At 33.6% G+C, this 23,024-nt stretch overlaps 1 protein-coding gene and 1 pseudogene across 1 annotated transcript; both read right to left on the bottom strand.

Annotated features, from left to right (window-relative positions):
• Nucleotides 1-284: 284 nt before the first annotated feature.
• On the bottom strand, nt 285-1,624 carry LOC120180874 (probable xyloglucan endotransglucosylase/hydrolase protein 32). The gene is made up of 4 exons (XM_039186162.1): nt 1,406-1,624; nt 1,225-1,325; nt 919-1,136; nt 285-809 (listed from the first exon to the last, which is right to left on the bottom strand). The coding sequence occupies exons 1-4, from the start codon at nt 1,599-1,601 to the stop codon at nt 440-442; spliced, it is 885 nt and encodes a 294-aa protein (XP_039042093.1). The 5' UTR covers nt 1,602-1,624; the 3' UTR covers nt 285-439.
• Nucleotides 1,625-21,021: 19,397 nt separating this feature from the next.
• LOC120180903 lies at nt 21,022-22,393 on the bottom strand (annotated as a pseudogene).
• Between the last annotated feature and the right edge of the window lie 631 nt (nt 22,394-23,024).

The raw sequence follows: 23,024 nt of genomic DNA, 5'->3' as shown, positions 1-23,024 counted from the left end.
TGCTAGATCGGTAATATTAGGGGAAATGGTGTCTGACAGGTAATTATTAGTGGTACGGGTGATATTTCGGTAAAAACGCCCATGACTTGTTGAGTGATGGTCATCCATATTTGATCAAAAATAAAAAATAACAAAAAATATATAGTTAAATTCTACTTTTTATTAAGAAATGATTACTGAAACAACACATTCAATACTCCCATGACCCCATATCAATGGCTTCATCATCCCATTCTCCCATTTTATTAGAGCAACCAAAACAAAGATACATATTTATTTCATCTTTTTTCTCTTTTGGAACCTTGCATTAGTATTGTTGGCAAAGTGGGATCCATCTCTCAAAACCGAGAAAACAAGCGGACAAATAGTAAAATTCTTTGACATGGAGATGTAAAAAGGAAAAAAAGAAGAATTTTGATTGAACTGTTATTAAGTTCATTCACTTGGTCCAACACTCTGGGGTTAAGGCATGGTTCCTTTTGGGGTCCATGCAATAGTTATAGACCATATGGTATCTTTGAACCCATCTCATTGCTCTACGTTGCTGTATTGTTAGCCCACCGGATCGGAAAGGCGAGGCTGAGACAGGCCGGCACCAAGTGGGCGCATAGGCGCTGCAACCTCCTGCTTTGAAGTTGGTGTACTTTGCAACAAATGGTTGGTATCTGTAATCAGCTTTGTATTTTCCATCTTCAGTTGCCCATGATGAGGCATCCCATATTGAACCATACACCCACATTGGCCTTAAAGGAAATGTTGCAGCACTCTTCCTCGGATACCTCCTTATGGGCACATCATCTACTAAGAATCTGATACAAATATCATATGAATCAATACACAGAATACATTTTAGACAAAATGAAATGTGCAAATGAATACAAATACTATTCATGTTCATTCTTATTTCAATATACTTACATGATCTCTCTAGGACTCCAAAGAATGGCATAGTGGTGGAAGTCTTTGGTAGGATCAAACCAAAGAAGAAACTTCATTTCCCTGCCAATGATTTTTCCATCCCCACTCCCTCTGATATACACATTTGTTTGTAAAGTGTAAGGCTTCCCAAATGTAGTTCCAAGGAACTCTATGTCCACTTCATCATGGAACCCTGGATGAGCTTCATTGTTTGATAGCTGCCATTTGTTTGATTTCTAATTAAATAACTGTGCTTTAACAAATAATTTGAAGCTAGAAATTAGATAAGTTACTTCAATTTCTCACATAGAAAGCTGTTATGACTCCTGCAGTATAACCAGGTTGCACTTTAATGGATGCCCCAAAGTAACCAGAACGAAAAGGCTTAACTGACTTGAACCCACTCCCTGAAAAAGCCAAACACAAAGCAATCAAATAAGGGAACAAAATACCAGATTGATATGAGCAACTAGTATAAAGTAAGGACCTGAAGTTCTGTCAAGCCAGATTGTTAATGCACTTTGGTCTACACTTTGATGACCAGGACCCCAAAGATTTCGAAACCCTTTATAAAAGCTCATAGGCCTAAACTTAGAGCTTGGCCAGTAACCAGGAGAAGGTGGCCAGCCAGCATTGGCTGAAGGAAACAATAGAGTGAGAAGAAATGAGAGGAAGACAGTCATGGTGAAAAATGAAAGCAAAAGAAAGTTTCAGGGGGGGAAGGTGGAATGATTGGGAGTGTATAAATGGTGGTGTGTGATTTGTGACTTGTGAGAGAAAGCAACGGGACAAGGTGTAAATGAAGGAAGAGTCTGGCATTGGCAGTACAGTTTTGATTAATTAAAAAATGAAAACAAAGATAGTGGGGTCACATTGGGACAAGGAGGAAGAAGAATCAAAGGCTTAATAACACTAAACAAAATAGGCTCAAATTAGTGCTATTCTAGATAGGACAATGTATGGTCAAAATGAATTAAATTCCTCTGTAACAATTACTAAGTAAATACATATTTGTTTGCTCTTAAACTCCAACTATTTTTCTTGGCTTTACATGGTTGGAGACAAGCTAAGAACAGAAGATGAGATATAGAAAAGGGTAGATGGGTATCTCTTAAATGTGTTTTCTTCCGCCCCCCGCCCCCCGCCCCCAACAATCTCCAACAGGATCATTCTTGTGCTATTTTCTTCTCATTGAAAGCAACATAAACACAAATGGATGGTGTGTTTTTCTAACCATTCCTCGGCTGAAAGAGGGTTCTTTTTCAACGTGGGACAACACCTTATTTCAAGTCACATTTGTGAACCAAAATGTGAGAGTAATGGTGTAAAAAAAAATTAACATCTAAAAGTGGTTAAATAGTGTGGGACATCAGCTATCTTTTCTGGGGCCTTGTGTTAGATTTTGATTAAACTTGTTATTGATTGGTCATCTCCGATGCTATTATTTCTGAAAATTTCTGATTGGCTTCTTCATACTGACAGGCTTTCGGCTAAGTATACTAATAAAAGAAACAGTAACTTTATTGCACTAATATGTTCCCTTGCATTTGTTTCATTGAAACTTTTAGAAAATAATGAAATCCCTTATGTATAAAAGGAGTAGAATAATTATCAATCCCTTGAACATATTTCATTGGCATTATGATATGATGCATAATAACATGGGTGTTGCCTGAAGTGAAACCAACGTCAAAGAGTTGTTCATAGTATTATCTTAATAATGGAATCTTCTATCACGTTCCACTAGTTTTGAAATAATTTCACAGAAAACCCGTTGTGATCAGGAGATTTCAATAAAACAATATCAAAAAGAGAATCTCATGTCTTATTAAAAGACGATATACTATTTAGAGAGTTCGTTGATCTTGAACAACATCTTCATTTAAGTGTATAGCTTGAAAAAAGCAAACTGCCTCTTCTTGTAAGGTGTCATCATCATGAGTCCAGTATCCATTACTAAGTTTAAAAGCAACATTTTGATTACATTGTTTTTTATGTATTATTTTCCTGTGAAGATATTTGGTGTTACGATCATCGTAATCCATTTAGAACGATATTATTGGTACCATAATTATTCCTCATGATCAAGGAGTTGTTCAGACTGTAACTGCAGTTCACTTTCAAGATTAATCAAGACTCATGATTGGCATCATTCTAAGGTTCTTTGAATGACATCATTCTAAAGCTATTTGAACTCCATGCAACATGGTCATAACAATCCTCACCCGATCGAAGACAAATAGAGCTCTCTTTGTTGCCAACTTATGACTTAAAAAATGGACCATTTCCCCCATAATTGCAAACAAAACAATGAGTTACTTCTGTCTCTTCTGTGCTGTCTAAATCTTCGTATTTGTGGTCATCCCTGAAATGATAAGAAAAGCACCTAATTCTTAGGTTAACATAAAGATTTTCGGTACGAACCAAGTGAATTCGGTGGTAAAATAATAATTGTTATTCCTTGAGGTTCATGATTCAATCATCATGAATGTCAAAGATATGAACGTTCAATATCACATCGTTGAGAGATATCTTTAAATAAATATTACCTTATACTTACCCTACATAAAAAAAAAAAAACATAAGGCTCCTCAAAATTCTAATTGCTCGAGGGCCTCTTCCTTCGTAGGAGAAAATTTTGACAAAACCACACAACCACTATTTTGTCGGTAATAAATATAACTAGAGGAAACAAACAAGACAATGCATGGATTAGAAGTGATCATGATTGTTGGAATTCAGTTATAATAATTTAAAAAGAATATATTTAATTTATTAAATAATTTAATTATTTAAAAAAATCATTCATATAAAATTAAATCGGTTCAATAAATTTAATTTAATTCCATTTCAATCAAAATAAATTTATTTGATCAATAAAAATGTGAATAAAGGAAGGAAATATGAAGGTGATAGGATTAAGATCGAGATTTATTGTACCGACAAATATAGGATTCTTATGTACGATTTTGGAAATTTTTATCATAAAGAAAACTTAGTCTCTCCCAATTGTAAATGATTTAAGGCATAAAGTCAAGCTTATTTATTTATTTCACTTTAGGAAGTCATGACAATTTTAATGACTTTTACACTATAACACTCCTTTTCCTATTTTGAGAACTAAATTTGCTTAAAAGTTTTGACCATAACAAAATTATTGTAACAGATATATTTGCATATATTATATTATCTTATAACATCATATGACATTTAGTATAATAATAAGATAATTTAATTTTTTAGGAAAAAAATTGTTAACATTTCCTTATTATAAATAAAAATAAAGGTGAAATAGAAAGAGATGCAATATAAGGACAACCAATTATTGGGCCAGAGTTGTTAGATGCTTAGAGCACCGAAAGATATAACCCAATAAATATTGTTAATATTTTTTTAATTGATTTTATACATCAAAGTGCTCTGTGAATTGACAACATTAAAGAGGGATATTTTTGTCTATAAGATCAAATGGGTTGGTTATACCATGTATTAGCGATTCATCATTTTTAATTTGAATGGAGAGCCATTGATGATAGATTGATCGTTGGATAGTGTCAGAGTATTTTGTCTTCATGAAGAGGTCGAGAAGAGAAAAGTTAATGTAAGGTGATTTTATTGAGATTGTATTCCATCTCTAGGTCATGTTCAAGATGTTTTATAGGGTCTTATTAGCACGTGTGTCGAAACAATTTTTTCTTGAAACAAATTTAAATTTTTAAAAGTAATTTTTAAAAGATCTCGTCTCGAATAATTTGATAACCAGTTAATAATAAAACGTGATTTGAGAAGTCACCACCAATATTTGATTAAGATGTGATTGGGCACCCAAAACGTATTTGTCATTTTAGTAAAATATTAATTTTAATTAAAACAATAAATTTGCGGTTTGTGTTACCAAAAAGTTGAGTTCGGGAGTCGGTTACGTGTGAGGAATGATTAACACCCCCACATCGCCCTAAATTGGTACATAGTCAATTAATTAGTTGTCTTTGCAATGAAATTTACGAATTCGGATTTAATTTACAATCCCCTACAAACAATATTCTTTGAATTTTAGAAAAAAACATAATAATATTTAATTATTTCCTATCGAAAAGAATCAACCTCGCATGCCTTAAAGCAGTCGATTCTTACTCCAATCAAAATAAAGAAATATTAAAATTTCATCCTAGAGTTCATTATTAATTCAAAATTTAAGTGCAGAAATAACAATAAGATAAAACTAATTAAATTTAAGACCATCTTGTTTTAAACATATTCTTTGAATTTTAAAAGAGAAAATGATAATATCTAATTATTTCCAATGGAGAATAAATGACCTCTCATGCCTTAAAGCAATCATTTATTACTCCAATTGAAATAAAAAGATATTACTAATTCATCCTTTGATATTAATTTGAATGTTATTTATTATGAAATCATATTAAAACATATAAAAAAATAAAAGAAAATTCAACACACATGTCAAACAAATACGATTAATTAATTATTTTACCAACCATTAATGAGAATAAGGATGTTCAATTATTTAAATACATAGATTCGATCTAACAATCTTTTCTTGATGAATTTGTTTAAAAGAACATGATCTTTTTCTCGGTCCCAAAATTTTAAGTAACCAATTTTATTCGTGTCATCTAATGGGATACACTTTTATTTTAAAATTATCGAAAGTGACTTTCTTATACGTTAAGACAGTTACTTCACAATCATCTTAAAATGAACGAATATTACTCTTAGTCAAATTATTTCGATTCAAGTCGAGTTATGCTCATAAGGCTATCATGTGAATTAATTAAAACTAAAAACCTAAACTTACGCAATACATCACATAAATATTTCATTTTACACAACCAATATGTATTTTATACATTGATAATATTTAAAGCATGTATTATTCACATTACACGAATATGGGACTAAATAATAAAACTGAAAAATTTAAGTCCCCCAACAACAAGTCCAATAAATACCATAGCACATAATACAAGAATCAAACATTACAAGCACTGTCAGTGTAATAAACGCACATATTTATGACCAAAAGCTGGAAATCGAAACAATAATAAACACTTATCTTAAAGTGACCAAATTATAACATGCGAAAATAAGGAAGGTGGAATCATAAACTTATGAAAGTTTACTAGGGGACTAAAATGCAAACTCGTGAACCTAGAGACCCCACCCGAGTATTTTTACCCACACGTGAAACAGGTGCAGCCCTAAATCCCCCAAAATGACATAGTTTTGACTCATATATATATACTATTATAGGATTTTGGCTAACCGTAGCCTCATTTCCTCACATATTCGACCGACCCCCTTTGTTTTTCTCTCAACTTCCTTTCTTGTTTTATTTTTCATACAAGAAAACCAATCAATGGCCACGAACCACCGTGGCCACCACCGCACACTACATTAACAAAGGCCAAAACCCCCTTGAAAACAACCTAAACACCACCCCTAACTCTCTTAACCCTTAAACCGAGCTTTTTGAAACCTAAAACTTCCCCACCATACACCCAGAATCAAAAGAACTACCTTTGCACTCGCCCCTTTTCGCAGCTGGTAAAGTGATTTAAACTTGAGGTAAAGTTTTTCTTTTCTTTTTTTTTCGTTTTCCTTCTCTCTCTTTTTCTCAAAACCCGAATGGTTCCTCCATGCCTCGTTTTTCGTTTTATTTTTCTTTTACCCTCCCCCTTTCGATTTTTTCCTGTTTTTATCTCATCTTTGTGTGTTTGGTGGGTATACAACCATAGGGAAATGATTTCCCTTCTTTTTTTGATTTGTTGCATGCTTTTATTTTCTCTTCTTCTGTGTTTAGGGCAGAGGGATGATGACTCGGTTGGTGGAGATCCCAGATTTCCTAGGATTTATTATTTTCTTACTCTTCTCTTTTTTTCTTATTTTTTTGGTTTGCTGATAATTGAACATGGATGACTCGATCAGCATGATTAGAGGCTTGGCTTTTTGACAGTGGGGTTTTGACTGGCAGTGGACAAAGTGAGCGATAGCGACGGTGATGGCGGTTGGAGGGTAGGCAACTAATGTGGCGGAGGTAAATTAGAGGTTAGGGTTTGGAAACCCTAATTTTTTTGGGTTAATTAGGCCTTCATTGGTTGTTCTTGGGTCTATTGTAATTGGGCTTTGGGTCTTGGTTGGGCCTCCTGATTTGTATTTAGGCACACTTTGAGTTTGTTGTAAAGGCTTGCAAAAGAAATAAAATAAAAAATAATAATAATAATAATAATAATAATAATTGATAATAATATTAATAGAATGTCCAATCAAAAATGGGTTTAGACAGCTGCCTCACTTTGCTCATGCTTGTGTTAACAAGAATAGGGCAAAGATAAAAAGACAACGCATTTTTGTCCAGTTCCATCTTGATGTTGTCTCAAGTGAGACTACCAGATGACTCGAAAGATTTACTCATCATGGTCAAAAGGCTTATAGATGACCCGAAGGATATAATTATCATGCTCGAAAGACTTACTGATTGCCCGAAGGACTTACCAATTTTGGAAATAGTTTACTAGGTAAGAAACTTTAGAAATCATTTTCTCATTTTTTTCGAAAAACATGTAAAAAAACATCTTGCTCGAAGGTCTTATGGATGTCCCGAAAGACTTATCATCTTGGTCGAAAGACTTATAAATGAACCGAAGGATTTAATCATCATGCTCGAAAGACTTACTGATGGCCAGAAGGACTTACCAATTTTGGAAATAGTTTACTAGGTAAAAAACTTTGGAAACTATTTTTTACTTTTCAAAAATTTCAATTTTCAAATTTAAATGAGAAACTTTGGAAATCATTTTCTTATTTTTTTCGAAATACAAGTGAAAACATCCTGCCCAAAGGTCTTATGGATGGCCCGAAGAACTTATCATCTTGCTTCAAAGACTTATAAATGACCCGAAGGATGTAATCATCATGCTCGAAAGACTTACTGATGGCCCAAAGGACTTACCAATTTTGGAAATAGTTTACTAGGTAAGAAACTTTGGAAATCGTTTCCTTACTTTTCAAAAATTTCATTTTTTAGATCTAAATGAGAAACTTTGGAAATTGTTTTCTCATTTTTTTCGAAAAACATGTGAAAACATCCTGCCCGAAGGACTTATGGATAGCCTGAAGGACTTATCATCTTGCTCGAAAGGCTTATAGAAGACCCGAAGGATTTAATCATCATTCTTGAAAGATTTACTGATGGCCCGAAGGACTTACCAATTTTGGAAATAGTTTACTAGGTAAGAAACTTTGAAAATCATTTTCTTACTTTTCAAAAATTTCAATTTTCAAGAAAGATTTAAATGAGTAACTTTGGAAATCGTTTTTTTCATTTTTTGAAAAACATGTGAAATAACTTAATGGTCAGGTAACATCCCTACTTTAAAGTAATGTTTTTTCTGTGGATTGGGGTCCTTTTTTCTTTTGGTTTGCTTCTCTAAACAAGATTGCCTGACTTTGAGGTTTGAATTCTAGCTTTCACTTATCATGTACCTTCTCTTTTCATTAGAATATCTGTAAAAACCATGTGTTTATGTATAAAACGTGAATACAATTAGATGTATCAATGTATTGCATTTTATTTTATGCAAACGATGTTCTCATGAATACATAAATGTTGATTTAAATCCTTTGACTCTAAAGTAGAGAACTTGGTATTATTCCCCTTGATCACTCTTCTCCAGGGTTTACTCAGATATCAGTGTAGCAACTTATAATTTCAAGCTTGCATTTTTGAAGAGTTATCTGATCATCTTATGTCTTTGCGTCTTTTTTACCTCTTATCTGTAATAAAATCTCAGAAGAAATGTTTCTTGAATTATTGTTGCGGTCAATAATATGACCTTGATGCCCTTTTTTGTCATTGACTTAATTACGCTATCAGAGTTGTTTTTCCAGGACTCTACCGTTAATTGATGCTCGACCGATTTGCTTTATAATGCAAGCTCTTCTCAAATTCATGGTCTTCCCCTGACACCCCAAGTTGTGAGAGTCATTCTCAATGTCTTTTCAGTCTAAACCTTGTTATCTCAACATGATCTTGGTTTTTGGTAATGCCCCAATGTGGGTACTTTAATGACTCATCCCTATTTTGGTGCCAAAATTTTATCCTTAACTGGTTTCACTCTTGCATTTTTTTCTATGAACTGGGATATGTGCCCTTTTCAAATAAGGCGTTCATCTTCTTCTTGATGGGTTAACGAAAATGTCATAAAGAAGTGTTACAAGTTCTATCCTCCAGTTTTTCTGATCCCTCATACTATTTTCTTTCAAGAATATGGAATGCTTCATTATTTTGACATCATTTATTTTTTTCTCCAATATAGGCAAAATGGGCCTCATCAGCTTCAAGGACCTTTTGCATTTGAGATTTTCCTATTTAAAAATGTTTTTCTCCTTTCTTTTATTTTAGAAATCAAAGAACGAAAGAATTTTTAAAGTGTTACCCTTTAATTCAGGCTCACAATTGAAGCAAATCATAAACGTGGGTTCACAGAATATAAAAAGAATCAACAACTCTTTTAATATTTTCAAAGTTATAGCTCTTTTACAAGTGTCAAAATTGATGGATTAGCTTCAGGTTAGCTTCCTATTTTTTAAGGTTTCAGTCATAAAAAATGTCCTTTCTTTCTCGGTCCTTGTGAACATTATAATATGACCCTCTCTGTTGGCTTGGTATTTTAATCGGATGTGGACAAAATGATGTAACTAGCATAGTCAATTACTAGACTTTCTAGAACACTTCTATTTCGATTCTCTAAAATCTTCTATTTGTTCAAGCTTCATAGACTTCCTTAGCAGATGTAGTACAGAGACATCAATCTAAATATAAAATTCATGAGTGCTTGTGTGAGGTCGACTCTAACATGTGTTCCTCAACTCCCTTTGTCTATTTTACTGAAACTTGTTATTAGATAAATTTGATTTAATTTTTCATTATTTGGCTAGCTGAATTCAGCTTTATTGTATGTATATATATATATATATATATATATATATATATATATATATTATAATCACCTTTATCGGCCTAGCTGAAGGGTTCATCTCATCACAAAGTCTTTGACTTGACAATCGTAGTGGAGCAAACATCGAACTGCCAAGTACCCAAGCAATGTCTTGGTTTGAATGCAATCTATTCATAAATCTAGGACTTTTGAGTTTCCTCTATGACCAATTGATTTATTAGAATAGCTCAGTTTTATTGTATATTCTATAATAATAATAATTTATGAACCTTTTGAGTATTCAGATTTCGAATTTCATAAGCTCATCTAGAAGAACCAGTTATAGTCTATGTGTCATTGATGGTCAGAAAATCCAATATTTAGAGTTCAGTTCCCAAACATCTGACATATACTAAATTTATTCACTCCATCATTCCATTTGTGAAGATTAGGATCATCATTGAACGTCCTCAACAGAAGTGTAGTCTAGTCAGTTTTGCAATGTCATACACAAAAGATGCCCCATGTTGTCTGCTCCTATGGATACCTAAATAACAAGCCTCTAGATCATTTCCTCCTGAGAGGAGAAGGTTATATTGGTCCTTACAAGAGAAGGGTATAGTGTTTGAGTGTATCTTCTGTGGTAAGGTCAAGGATCCTTATTTTATCAAGGTTCAGTCTTGTCACTTTGTCAAATATTTATAACTCTATTTATTTTAAAAAACCTTTAATTCTGTTGATATTCAGAGAATTTCAAGACTGCAAATTTGATTCAATGCTCACCATATTTAAAGTAATATAAGTTCATTTAAATATCCTTATAAAAAAGTTGACAAAGGACAAAAAACAAATTCAAACAAGATGTTGTAAATGGAATAAAGCTTAATGATGGATGAAATGATTTATTCCTAATTATGATACCCCATTACTCATCTAACACAGTGACACTTGACTCGATCGGAAGCTACATATTGTTCTTTGATACCCACTCGAGTTCGTCATTCACTGCTCCACCAATTCTTGTGTCAACGTTCCATTTTCAACAAGCATTTCTATCTCCTTTAACAGCGGCCTATAATTTCCCGTAGAATGGCAGATGCCCCCAAGTGGAAATCACATACACTATCTTGATCATAGCTATGGGAAGAAGGGTTTGGTGGCACTTTCGTTGGCCTTGGTGTGAGGTATTACCTTTAATCAAATGGGGTACATATCAGAGATAGATGTTTGGAACACCTTCAAAGTACTTCTTGAACGTGGGACTTTATTTGGTCGGTTTGAATGGCTAGTTGTTCTTTCTTTTGTGACTGTGGGGGCTCTAGACATGACATTCCTTTACATCAACAACTTTCACTTCTTGATCAGTTAGGCTTTTGGAAGTGACTTTCAAGTTTTCTTTGTTGATTACATTTTCAATTAACTCCCCATCTGTCACAAGATCCTCGAAGTCCTTTGTTGAATTTGCCAACATTAACTCAAAGGAGATGGGAGAGAATTATGGAACATGTATGATATTTCCTCTTCTAACATGGGATGTTAAACTTGTGCTACCACCCCTCTCCATCTTAGGGCATATTCTTTAAAGCTTTCAGTAGTTTTCATCATTTTTCTTTTAAGATCTTGACGTTTTAGGGCTAATCTTTTAATATATTGATATTTCCCCACAAAGGCGTCAGCTAGATCGACCCAAGTCTTGATCTGTACTCTATTCAAATGGTTAAACCATAATATAGCTATCCCAACAAGACTATCATGGAAGTAATGAATCATCAGATTATCATCATTTAAGTACCCTTTCATCTTTCTATAAAACATTTTCAGATGAATTAGGGGAAAACTGGTGCCATCATATTTCTCAAAATTAGGCACCCTAAATTCATGTGGGAGACCAAATCAGGGACTAGGCTGAGTTCTCTCACTTCTAGCTCTTTGTGCGAGGCATTAACATTTTTCATAACTCCAATTGTTTCCTTCAACCACTTGAATTTATCTTCAAATTTATTATGATTAATGAGGCTCTTCCCTAGGTTTGAGTGGGATGCTCCATGGTAGGTTATCATTTTTGACGTTTTAGTCTAATAACAATAATATCCTTTATTAGCTATTTTCTCTCTATCTGTCTGGTCTATTTGGTTCGATAAATCTTATAGAGAACTTGATGTTTGATTCCTCATATCTTGTTGTAACCTGATTGACTGTTCTTGCAACTGATCTTGTGACCCCTCATGAGATTGCTCCATTGTTTGCATTTGTTTGTTCATGATGATGAGGAAGTAGTATGAATGAATGATCTTGGTATTATTTTCACATAACCCTCCATAAATTATTTTCATGTTTTAAAACTAATGCATACAAAATGCTTAAATAAAAAAATACGATGTAAATACATATATGCAAAAGGTGTCATTCCAGAGTGGCCATCTTAAAACAACTTTCATTGAACACAAAGGTTTCGGTACATCAAATAAACTTTACATATAATGGATAGCTTTAACTCTTAACTTCTTTATCTCTCTCAAAAGCCAAGTTAACTTCCACTCATGTTCGGTTGAGTTGTTAATATGCTTCAATTCTCTTGCAAAGCCAATTAAATCAACCAATTTGTGAGCCACGTTGCTTGCTTGAATAATAGTTTTTTTCATGACGTTATCTTTTTCCTCAATATTATGTGTCAATTCTTGGAGTTGTAGACATTGTTGTTCATTTTTCCTTGTAAGAAAGTCTTTGTGGTTACGAAGTTCTCATGCAAGATCTCCTTAATCATCTACAATCTTCATCTATGTCTTGTTCTTGGCTCTAGTGGCTTCTAGCTCAACATCATTCTCACCCTTCTGGCGCTGATATGAAGCTTCCATATTGGCTATGGACATATTCAATATCTTATTTTCGGCTTGATATCTTCCCAAGTCATTAACAGTTGTATTTCACCTTTTTTTTGCAATTTGTAAATCATAAGATAACTTCTTGGCTCGACCGTCATGTATCTTGCAATTATTTCTCCATTGTTCTCCATTGTTTATTAGTTTTGTGACCCCTTTTGCCTACTCCTCTAGGGCATTTCCTATACCATCATTTTTAAAGGCTTGACTGATCCTTTGAAAACCATCATGCATGGCTTCTATCTCTCTATTCAGTTTATTATTTTCACTCCTCAAATGTCGAACTTGAGTTTCGTACTTTAGTAAACAATCTTCCTCCTGGATGCCCCCATTGATACCCTTACCTTTGAACATTTTTGGCTCCAACCTAACAGGACAAATAATTACCAAATTAGGTCAACCTTTCATCTCGAACTCCAATACTCCATGATCTAAAAGATGTTGGGCTCGATGCTTGAAGACGGTGCAATTCTCAATGAAATGTCCTTGAGCTCCGGCATGATATTAAAAAAACATTGACGTCATACCAATTTGGATATGGAGGTTGCCAAGGCTTCACATAATGCGGGGCCACCTCTTGGGCTTCTAAAAGCTTATCAGAGAACTCCTTATATGAAATAGGGATATAATCAAAATGAGAGACACCTTTCGGCTTGGATTGAACTGGAGTCTTCAGGTTTATTTCCCGTGATGTTGGGAGTATACTCTTAAATACCCACGAGTTTTGATTGCAAGACTTCTTTTCATTTTTCTGAACTTCTACAGTTGTCACCATTTCCTTGGGACTCTAGAAAACTTGTTGATACGAATGGTGATTGTGTGTAATTTCTCAGATTGGCTAGGAACAGCTTAATCTAAAGTGGTCCCTTGTGTATTTGACATCACGAGATTGTTTTCATCGAGTTCTTTACTTTCTTTTGTAGAAGTATATTTTCCTTTGGCCAAAGCAGTTATTTTATCCATCATCTTGGACATTTGCTCTCTCATCTCTCTTATCTCTTTTTGCTCTTCGTCGGACATACGATTTTTGAGTGCATAGCCCTCCGTTATTCTCGGGGTTTCTTCAAGATGTCATTCCCTAGTTGTGTTATAGTCTACTTGATCATGAAACTCTTTGTCTATCATGAAAACCTTTTACTCTGGTGACCACTCACAAATCAACACCTTTTGATTATATCATAATCATACGATACAAGCAAAAAAGAAAAGCAACATAAAAACAAGTTAGTACAAATAAGATAACAAAATGATAAGAATTACTATAAAAACAATCAAAATAAATTAATAAGCTAATGCAAAACCATAATGCAAATGCACAAGGTGTTAATTCCAAAAGCGACCACCATAGAACAACCTTCATCAGACCATAAGTGCTCATTACACTAGATAGACGAGCTTAATTTTCTTCATTTAAGTGATCTAGGCCTTCCTCACGATTTGGTATTGTCTTTATAGTCATTGTTAGACTTCTCAAAGTGTTGATCCACCTATTTTCATTTTAATTCACCTATTGTGATTGTTGGATCTCTAGGCCTCCATTTCCGTGAGATTCTCCAAGAGGAAAGCGGACTTGATATCTCACGAATGAACTTCTCACTCTTGACTCAACTAGCATATGACTATTTAGTACCATCTTGATCTTTGTTCGTTTAATAGGAGTCTTCGATCAACTTTTAGCTCTTCTCTCATAGATCAACTTTGTTTGTAAGTCATTGCCCTTTTGAATTTGACTATCTAGTTATGAAACTCTTATATCGATATAAAAACTTTCTAATTTGGTCAATCACTTGTGAATTAACACCTTGTTTGGTTATGATGTGAAAATGCAAAGGCAAACAAAAGAGAAATAAAAATAAGATAAAACAAAAGAAATTGTTAGTACCACTTAATAAAAAAAGAAAAAATATTTATGAAAAGAAAAAATCCTACCCAACATGGTATCTACCCAGATATGCTTTTATAACAGTTCTACCCAGACATGTTTTCTACCTACATGCTTTGTTCAACATATAAATCTTAACCTCATGTCATCTAGTTCGCATGTTTGTTTGAAAAAAAAATAAACCTAATCACATGATCTCTAGTTCTCATACATTTACTCAAAAACAAAATTAAACTACAAAAATTAAAAGACTCGAAAAAGCGTTCCTTGTGTACTCTCCTCACGGGATTCTTAAAGTTCGAGTAGGTCAAGCTCTATAGTTGTAGGCTCACTATATGTCGGGTTCGTCTCTAGGGCAAGAGGTATTCGAATTGTCCTTGTTGATGCCCCCTTGGGCTACCATACCCTCAATTCTGACCCATCACAGGCTTTCAAATCGAGTTCAATTCGAGGGGACACACCTCCTTATGTCCATAAGGAGGTGAAAACCATCACGAGGACCATAACGACTGATCCCCAAGAGAGATTCACTATCCCGTACGGAGGTGAAAACCACACGGGAGAGTAGTTTCTCACTTTTCCTTAAATAGGATGGAGCATGGTTTTAGCTTATGTTATACAAATACAGCTTTGCAGTGTGTGAGGAAAAGTGAAAACAGAACAAACAAACAACACAAAACAGAAATCTCAAAATCTTGAATATGTATTTACTCTGAAAACACCAACAAACAAATCAGTACAACTATTTATTGGTTGTTCAAACTATAAACATAAAAATTATTTTAACCAAACAAGGGATCAAAAGTTCAATTAAAACAAATTCAAAATTCTCATTGCAAAGACAATTAATTAATTAATCGAAATGTCCTGACTCTCTAAAAGAAAAAGGTCCCCAGCGGAGTCGCCAAGCTGTCGAAACGATTTTTTCCTTAAAAAACAAATTAAAATTTTTAAAGTGATTTTTAAAATATCTCATCTCGAATAATTTGATGACCAATTAATAATAAAAACGTGATTCAAGGAGTCGTCACCAATCTTTGACTGTGGTGTGATTGGGCACCCAAAAACATATATGACATTTTAATAAAAATATTCATTTTAATTAAAACAACAAATTTGCGGTGTCCGTTACCAAAAAGTTGATTTCGGGAGTCGGTTACATGTGGAGAAGGATTAGCACCCCCCACAACGCCCTAAATCGGTACCTAGTCGATTAATTAGTTGTCTTTGCAATGAAATTTATGAATTCGAGTGTAATTTAATTTATGATCCCCTACAAACAATATTCTTTGAATTTTAGAACAAAACATAATAATATTTAATTATTTCTTATCGAGAAGAATTGACATCTCATGCCTTAAAGCAGTCAATTCTTACTCCAATCGAAATAAAGAAATATTACAATTTCATCCTAGAGTTCATTATTAATTCAAAATTTAAGTGCGGAAAAGCAATAAGATAAAACAAATTAATTTTAAGACCACCTTGTTTTAAAAATATTCTTTGAATTTTAAGAGGAAAAATCATAATATCTAATTATTTTCAATCGAGAATAAATAACATCTCATGCCCTAAAGCAGTCATTTATTACTCCAATTGAAATAAAAAGATATTACTATTTCATCATAAAATTTGATATTAATTCAATTCTTATTTATTTTTGAAATCATATTAAAACATATACAAAAATAAAATGAAAATTAAACACACATGTCAAATAAATATGATTAATTAATTATTTTACCAACCATTAATGGGAATAAGGATGTTCAATTATTTAAATACATAGATTCAATCTAACCATCTTTTCTCGATGAATTTAATTTAAAAAACATGATATTTTTCTTTGTCCCCAAATTTTAAGTAACTAATTTTATTCGTGTCATCTAATGGGATATACTTTCATTTTAAAATTATTGAAAGTGACTTTCTTATACGTTAAGACAATCACTTCACAATAATCTTAAAATTAACGAATATTACCCTTAGTCAAATTATTTCGATTCAAGTTGAGTTATGCTCATAAGGTTATCATGCGAATTAATTAAAACTAAAAACCTAAACTTATGCAATACAACACATAAATATTTTATTTTACACTACCAATATGTATTTTATACATGGATAATATTTAAAGCATGTATTATTAACATTACACGATTATAGGACTAAATAATAAAACTGAAAAATTTAAGTGCCACAACTCCAAGTCCAATAAATAACATAACACATAATACAAGAATCAAACATTGCAAGCACTGGAAGTGTAATAAACTTATATATTTATGACCAAAATGAAATAATTCAATATTATACATTAGAAATCGAAACAAGCAAAAACACCTTGCTTAAAGTGACCAAATTATAACATGCATAAATAAGAAAGGTGGAATCATAAACTTATGAAAGTTTACTAGGGGATTAAAATGAAAACTCGTGAACCCAGAGACCCCACTTGAGTATTTTACCCACACACGAAACAGGTGCAACCCTAAATCCCCCTAAAACGACATAGTTTTGACTCATATATATATCCTATTATAGGATTTTGGCTAACCCTAGCCTCATTTCCTCTCATATTCAGTCGACCCCCTTTGTTTTTCTCTCAATTTCCTTTCTTATTTTTTTCTTCTTCTTTTTTTCATGAAAGAAAACCAATATGTGGCCACAAACCATCGTGGCCACCATCACACACCGCCTTAACAAAGGCCAAAACCCTTTGAAACACCCTAAACACCGTCCCTAACTATCTTAACCCTTAAACTGAGCTTTTTGAAACCTAAAACTTCCCCAACATAAACCTAAAATCAAAAGAACTACCTTTTGACGACTGACTCGCCCCTTTCGCCGCCGGTGAAGTGCTTTAAACTCGAGGTAAAGTTTTTCTTTTCCTTCTTTTTTCCTTTTACTTTCTCTCTTTTTTTCTCAAAACCTGAATGGTTCCTCCCTGCCTCATTTTTTCGTTTTATTTTTCTTTTCCCCTTCCCCCTTTCATTTTTTTTCTATTTTTATCTCCTCTTTGCGTGTTCGGTGGGTCTAGAACCATAGGAAGATGATTTCCCTTATGTTTGATTTGTTGCATGCTTTTGTTTTCTTTTCTTGCGTGTTTAGTGAAGTTTGGCAGAGGGATGATGACTCGGTTGGTGGAGATCCCGGATTTTACGAGATCGATTGCTTGCTTACTCTTCTCTTCTCTTCTCTTCTCTTCTGATTTCTTTTTTTTTTTGATGATGATTTAACAGGGACGGCTCGATCGGCACGATTGGAGGCTTGGCTCGGCTTTTCGACAATGGGGTTTTGACTGGCAATGGACAAAGTGTGCGGCAGCGACGACGATGCTTGGAGGCTGGGCAACTAGGTTATAGTGGTAGAATAGGGGTTAGGTTTGGAAACCCTAATTTTCTTGGGTTAATTGGGCATTCATTGGTTGGGCCCGGGTCTGTTGTAATTGGGATTCGGGTCTCAATTGGGCCTCATGATTTGTATTTGGGCCCACTTTGGGTTTGTTGTAAAGGCATACAAAAGAAATAAAATAAAAATAAAAATAAAACAAATAATAATAATAATAATAATAATAATAATAATAATTGATAATTGATAATTGATAATTGATAATAATATTAATGGAATGTCCGGGAAAAAATGGAGGTCGACAGCGTGTGTTAGTCGTAGGGTTATAATGGCTACCCATAAGTAGATAGGTTAAGTGGATATGATCAAGAGACTGTGAATTTGGTATGATAGGTCACACGAGTCTACCAGAAGTTATGTCTACTTGTCTTAGTTTCTCGAGGTTTGACTTTTTGAGGTCTTTTTTCCAAAGACATTCCCTTGATGTTGGAAGATTAAGTATGGTTTGAGGTCCTCATATAATTATGAGGCTCATAAATAGTGTATACGGAGAATCTTTAACACGGTACAACAAACATATTGATATATAACTTAATGGAAATATCAATTTATATAACTTGGATTTAATCTAATTCATGTATTGTCATATCTAAAAGCATTTTTTTCTTTAAACCCAATGTTGATTTAAATTTTCTTATAACAAAACATTACTAAAACAAACTACTTCAACTATATATAAAAAATAGAAGTACGAACCAAATCTTAGTTAATCAAGTTATATTGTATAAAATATAGCATGTTGAACCCTGATGAATAGTGCAAGAAAGAAGATATTGTCATACTGGCACATGATAATCAAGCAATATTGTCATACTGGCACATGATAAATGATTGAAAGCTTTATGATATGGCTTTTGTGAAACATGTCCTCAAGAAATGCCTTAGCCGACACAAATATTTTTGCTTTTGGCAACTTTAAAGTTGCTGCAAAGAGACAACTTGGACTAAAATAATAAATTAGACAAAGATTTATAATTATAGACTGAAAGTTAGTTCACATAATTAGCTAGGGCTAACTCTGTCCCTTAACTACTACTATTTTTGGGGTACGATATCTTAGATTACCCATAAAAAATAAGGGTCGAGTGTCCTTAAGTGGCCATAATTTTTCCCTTGTGAAAGGACCCCCTCTTGGGCATGATTGAGGTAAAGTTTAAAGATACGTTATGCCATGAATTATATAGGTACAGAAACGTATAGATTAGAAATGATTTTAATAATCTTTGAACCATTTCAAGTGTGGTGTTTGTAGCCAGATTCTTCATGCGTTTTCTCAGTTGAGTAATTAGTTCCCGAATATAAATCTTATTTGGTGTTATCCGCATCTCATTATTTCTTTTTTCAATAGTTTAGGGTGATTATAAAATAATAATTATTCAAAATTTTCTTAATCATTAACAATGCACATATACCTCAGACACAGTTATCTTAACTCAGAATCTCTTAAAGGAATAACACTTCTTTTAACCACCAAAGTTAAATTCACGTTAACATCATAATTTTATTTTGTTATTTCTTTTTTATACAATAGTTCTTTTCCCAACATGTTTTAGTGTAGCTCTTAGTTTAGTCTCTCTCTCTCTCTTTTCCAATTCATTCATATACTATCATTATGTCAATTATTTTGCTCCACCTCCACTATGGTTAAGAAAAAGAATATGATATAATCAAATATCTTTGCGTAATAAAAATAAAAATTTCAAAAAGGAAGAAAACTAAAAAACAAACTAATCAAAATACAAAAAAGAAAATCTTAAAATGTTCTCAATTTAGAATTTAGTGATATGCTTGGATGAATATCCGACCTTTATGATTATAAATGTACATGTACATCAAATGTGATAATTCGTATTTTTTGAACAATTCCTGGTTATGGGAGAGAAAAGAGGAATTTTACTCTTAATATATATTAAACTTATAATTAGGGATGGGCATGAGACCCGAATCTGATGGGTTTCGACCCTATTGGGTCGGACTTTTTTAAAAAAATTGGGTTCAAGTCGGTTCGGGTAGGTTTTTTTTAGAGGTTGTGTTTGGGTCGGGTCGAGTTTGGGTTCAGGGTGAAAAATACTCTACCCGACCGGACCCAAGAAAAATATATAATTTTACCTTTATATTTAAGGATAATTATAATAATGCCCCTCTATATATTATTTTTTTCAATTAAATCCCAATTTTTATTGAATAAAAATTAATTTTTTTAATAAATATATTATTTCTGGTCGGGTCGGGTTCTGGTCGGATTGAGGGTGTATATTTTTTTGGTTGGATCGGGTCCGGGTGGAGGATGTATAATTTTCTGGTCAGGTTGGATTAGTCAAAAATTCTATTCGACCCGACCCATACCCGTCCCTACTTATAACTTAGAAGAAAGGAGAGGTGTCAACTAAAAGCTGTTAAGCTAGTAGTTTAGAGATTGTTGAGTAATAGTTCGTATTTCTAATGTGATGATGTATTTTTTTCATTAATATTATATTTTAATAGTTCGTATTTCGAATGTGATGATGTATTTTTTCATTAATATTATATTTTAAATTTTATGTAACAATTAAGCTTTCAGCTTATGTTGTATGCCAACCGTTATATGCAATACATAATCGTATTAGATCTAGTATAAATAAACTGAATGTACAATATTTTATTAGAATAAAAGTGATTATAAGATAATATTTGTTCGGAATTTTCTTAGTTAAATGACAATAAACAAATACACACTTTATAGACGTAATTAATCGAACCCAAGACTTTTAAAGAAAAACAATACTCCCTATAACCACTGATGACACTTAATAAGTTCGACTTTAATAAGTTCTACTTAATGTAGACGTTGAACTTGAGTTAAAAGAAAATATAAATATAGATAAGCTGTAATTGCTTTGCACTAATATTTGGGAATACGAAACAATTTCAAATCATCCATTACCCATGAGGTAGAGGTAGAGATAGCGACAGTATTTGTACCTCAACAATATTTGAATAATAGAAAAAACAAATTGAATTGAATGATTAAACAATGGAATAAAAAAAATCCATGGCAGACCAGAGAAATGGTTGATGAAACCAATCATGCCCTGAAAAGGAAATCCAAAGTAAAGAATGTAAAATGGAAAAAATTGACAGATACCTACCACATGATATTATGGTAACTTAGGCCTTGGCCTTAAGAGGCTTAACGATCTCCCAAGTGAAATCAGGATCATCACGGCCGAAATGACCATAAGCAGCAGTCTTTTGGTACCTAAAGTTTCCTCCTCTCTTTAAGTCAATATTTATAGAGATCATTCCCAGCCTGAAGTCGAAAGCTTCCTTAATCAATGCCAATATATCCTTTCGGGGATCTTGCCTGTCTTGTATGAGTCTAAGAAAACTGACAAGGGCTCTGGCACACCGATTGCGTAGGATACTTGAACGATGCAGCGACGTGCAAGGCCTGAGGCCACCACGCTCTTTGCTGCTTGTCTCACAATGTATGCACCACTGCGATCCACCTTGGTTGGATCCTTACCCGAGAAAGCACCACCACCATGAGCACCCCAGCCCCCATAGGTATCAATGATAATCTTTCGGCCAGTAAGTCCTGCATCCCCATGTGGTCCCCGATAACAAACCTACCGATGGATTGAGGTGGAAAATAGTTTTGTCATCTAGATACTTTGCAGGAATAACAGGCATAATGACATGTTCTTTCAAGTCGGCTGCAATCTTCTCATTGGTGACGGTCTCATCATGTTGGGTTGAAATAAGAACAGTATGAACACGAATGGGGACCATGGCTCCACCATCATTTCTATACTCAACAGTCACTTGGGTCTTACCATCAGGCCTCAACCATGGGCATGTCTTGTTCTTTCTCACTTCAGTGAGCCTGGCACCAAGCCTAGTTGCAAGCACATGGGTTAGAGGCATTAACTCAGGGGTTTCGTCCGTGGCCTAACCAAACATGTGACCCTGGTCACCAGCCCCAATTTCCTCAGGTTTCTTGGAGAGGTGGCCATGTACTCCTTGAGCAATATCAGGGCTCTGTTGCTCAATGTTCACTAGTACTTTGCAGTTGTCAGCATCAAGGCCAACATCAGCTGATGTGAACCCTATACCTCTACAAGTATCCCGAACAATTTTCTCATAGTTAACGTTGGCCTTGGTCGTGATCTCGCCGAAGACCATAACCATGTTAGTCTTGGTGCAAGTCTCACAAGCCACTTTGCTTTCTGGGTCTTGTTCCAGGCAGGCATCAAGGATAGCATCTGAAATCAGGTCACAGATCTTGTCGGGGTGACCTTCATTGACAGATTCGGAAGTAAATAAGAAGGTATCCATATCTGCACTTCACATCATAATGCATTAGATCGACTCAACTACGATGAAAAATCAAGTTGACAAACAAAAAAAGTGATGCAACACAAAACCATAGTAATAAACTAATAATCTCTAAATAGAAAATTTTATGGACATATGTATTGGACTATGATAGAGAAATGAAAAAATCCATATTTGCACTTGACATGATAATATTCTATTCATTGTGGCTATACTTGCTTTTTGCTTCGTTAATTTTCTATACACATATAAATTCACATTTTTAGTACTTTTTTAATTAGATATAAATAGAAATAATTTTCAATAAGCAAATTAAGCAAATCAGTAATGAAATTGTTAAATGCCTAGTGTAAATTCACATCTAACCAATTAAAAGCTAGTGTAATTTCAATGGATTCAAATCAAGCTATTTTCTTCATCACTATAAAAAAAATCACAAACAAACTATTTGCTTTTGAATTCAAATCATACTTTTCCCGGAAAAGCCAAAAGTCAAAGAACCATATTACCTAAGAATTGGAAATCAAGCAATTGATCGAACTAAAAACACATTACCATCATCAGCATTCCAAATCTACAACATTCATATATTAAGTCATTATCTTTAAACATAACGCAAATTCGATTGCAAAAACTATATCGATAACAAATCTAAAA

The sequence above is a fragment of the Hibiscus syriacus genome, unplaced genomic scaffold (genome assembly GCF_006381635.1).
Source record: "Hibiscus syriacus cultivar Baekdansim isolate YM2019G1 unplaced genomic scaffold, ASM638163v2 tig00112503_pilon, whole genome shotgun sequence".
Lineage (NCBI taxonomy): Eukaryota > Viridiplantae > Streptophyta > Magnoliopsida > Malvales > Malvaceae > Hibiscus > Hibiscus syriacus.
Note: the sequence above shows the minus strand (reverse complement) of the source record. Positions and strands in the feature narration are given on the sequence as shown.